The sequence below is a fragment of the Emiliania huxleyi genome, assembly GCF_000372725.1.
Source record: "Emiliania huxleyi CCMP1516 chromosome Unknown EMIHUscaffold_1230, whole genome shotgun sequence".
In the NCBI taxonomy this organism is placed as follows: Eukaryota; Haptophyta; order Isochrysidales; family Noelaerhabdaceae; genus Emiliania; species Emiliania huxleyi.
The window spans coordinates 6,235-8,531 of NW_005201359.1; the positions used below are offsets into that span (position 1 = coordinate 6,235).

The 2,297-nt window shown below is 69.8% G+C and overlaps 2 protein-coding genes across 2 annotated transcripts in view; one reads left to right on the forward strand and one right to left on the reverse strand.

The window, feature by feature from the left end:
- Positions 1-235: 235 nt before the first annotated feature.
- Positions 236-553, reverse strand: EMIHUDRAFT_252020 (hypothetical protein; the record flags this gene model as incomplete). Its single annotated transcript, XM_005789969.1, has 1 exon — positions 236-553. One exon carries the CDS (start codon positions 551-553, stop codon positions 236-238), a length of 318 nt encoding a protein of 105 aa, XP_005790026.1.
- Positions 554-768: 215 nt separating this feature from the next.
- EMIHUDRAFT_122350 (hypothetical protein) overlaps positions 769-2,297 on the forward strand; it is a gene marked incomplete at both ends in the record, with an annotated part of 4,429 nt that continues 2,900 nt past the window's right edge. Inside the window, one exon of the mRNA XM_005789970.1 lies at positions 769-2,124. Within this exon, the coding sequence (XP_005790027.1) occupies positions 769-2,124 (1,356 nt within the window). The remainder of the gene's footprint in view (positions 2,125-2,297) is intronic.

Here is a 2,297-nt window from a genome sequence, read left to right on the forward strand (position 1 = left end):
TTCCCCCTGGTTCGTCAAGCGCCCGCCATGCAAATTCGGCGATTCATATTCATGGGGGAGCGGGGTTGATTACCCGTGTGTAGGTGTGAACGGGGATGTGCCACCCTCAGAACGAGCAGGTACGTACAAGGGCAACAAGGCATATGCCTCAAGACAAGAGGCAAGCAATGACACATCTTCTCGTCGAGTGTCGACGGTGGCGCGTACGCGCCATGGCGGACTCGTGCGCGCCGCATCAGCGATCATCGCCGGCCTGAGAGAAGCGCGGAGTGTCCCTCGCCGAGGGAGGCGTGTCCTGTGCATGCGCATCGAGAAAGCGAGCGTTCGAAGGCGACCAGGCGTAGTTGACAGCGTCGGAGCGCAGCACGTGCTGGCTCCAGATTCGGCGCAGCCGCCTCCGCTTGCACCAGCGCCACAGCAGCCAGCCGGCCACGACGGCGACGGCGCCGCCGCCGCCAGCACATGGAGCGATTATGGTCCAGGGAGCAGAGGGCGCCGGAGCGCCGGAGCCAAAGTCAAAGTCGTGGAGGGCGCCATGGTCGAGGCTGGTCATGCCGAGCGCCCTGGCGGGCTGGCGCGGTTCGTCGCGAGACTGGGGCACCAAGGCAAAACGGAGGTGATAGCGTGCAGGCGCCCCGTGGTGGTTTGCGAACAGATCAACAGCACACACGAAAAACGTTAGGAGTTTTATTTTGCATTGCGGCTTGTGGAGTCCGGCGCCGCGCTGTCGCTCAGTGTCCCTTTCCCAAAGTAGCTTCCGACGTTGCGATGGACATCGACATCGCAGCCTTATCTGAGCGCTGCAAGGCGCTGAAGGCCGAAGCTATCTCGCTCCGCGCAGCGGGCGACAAGCATGGCGCTCTCGCCAAAGTCCGAGAGATGAAGGCGCTCCATGCACAACTCGCAGAGGCGGAGGCGGCGAAGGCGGCGGCGACCGAGGCGGCAAAGGCGGCCGAGGCCGAGGCGGCGCGGGCGGCCGAAGAGGCGGCGCGCGCGGCGGAGGAGGAGTCGGCGCGGGTGGCGGCAGAGCAGGCGGCGGCCTCAGAGAAATCCCGCCTCGAGGAGCAGGCTGCTGCGGAGGCGGCTGCAGCGGAGGCGGCGGCTGCTGAGGCGGCTGCAGCGGAGGCGGCGGCTGCTGAGGCGGCTGCAGCGGAGGCGGCGGCTGCTGAGGCGGCTGCAGCGGAGGCGGCGGCTGCTGAGGCGGCTGCAGCGGAGGCGGCGGCTGCTGAGGCAGCTGCAGCGGAGGCGGAGCGAGTACGCCTGGAGGAGGCCGTCCGAGCCGAGGCCGAGAAGGCGGCGAAGGAGGAGGAGGCGAGAGTGGCTGCTGAGGAGGCGGCGAAGGAGGCGGAGAGGGCGGCGGCGGCAGAGGCTGCTGCTGAGGCAGAGGCAGAGGCTGCTGCAGAGGCAGAGGCGGAGGCTGCCGCGGAGGCGGAGCGAGTACGCCTGGAGGACGAGGCGCGCGAGCAAGCCGAAGCCGAGGCGGCCGCTGCGGCGGAGGCGGAGCGGGTGAGGCAGAAGGAGGAGGATGCCCGTCTCAGGGCGGAAGAGGAGGAGGCGGCGGAGGCGGAGGCGGAGGCGGAGGCGGAGGCGGCAGAGGCTGCAGCGGTGGCGGAGGAGGAGCGGGACAGTCTCGACTCGCTCGACCACCTCTTCGCTCGACCACCTGACGCTGAGGCTGCTGCGGCGGCGGCGGTTGCGGAAGAGCGCCTGTCCAACGGCTGCAGAGATGGCCCCGCGCTCCAGGGTGTGGCGGAGGAGGAGCAGGAGCAGCAGGAGCAACAGGAGGCAGAGGAGGAGCAACAGCAGGAGCAGAAGCAAGAGGACGAGGACGAGGACGAGGGCGAGGGCGAGGACGAGGCGGTGGCAGCGGCCATGGCGGCCGAGGCGACGGCGGCGGCGTGGAGGGCGGCGGCGGGCGAGAGGCGCGGCGGTTTTGAGGTTGCCGCGGCGGCCGAGGTGGCATCTCTCAAGGCGCAGCTGTCCGAGGCAGAAACAGAGCTGGGCCGGTCGCGCGAGGCAGAGGCGGAGGCGCGTGCGCGCGTGGCCGAGGTCGAAGTCGAGCTCTCCGCGGCGGGAGAGCGCGGTGGCGCGGCGGCGGCGGCGCACGCGGCGGAACTGGAAGCGGTACGCGCTCAAGGCGAGGCGGCACGGGCGGAGGTGGAGGCCGGCTTCCAGGCGCAGCTCGAGCTTGACCTCCGAGACACCTCCGAGACACCTCCGAGACACCTCCGAGACACCTCCGAGACACCTCCGAGACACCTCCGAGACGCCTCCGACACGCCTCCGAGACTCACCTG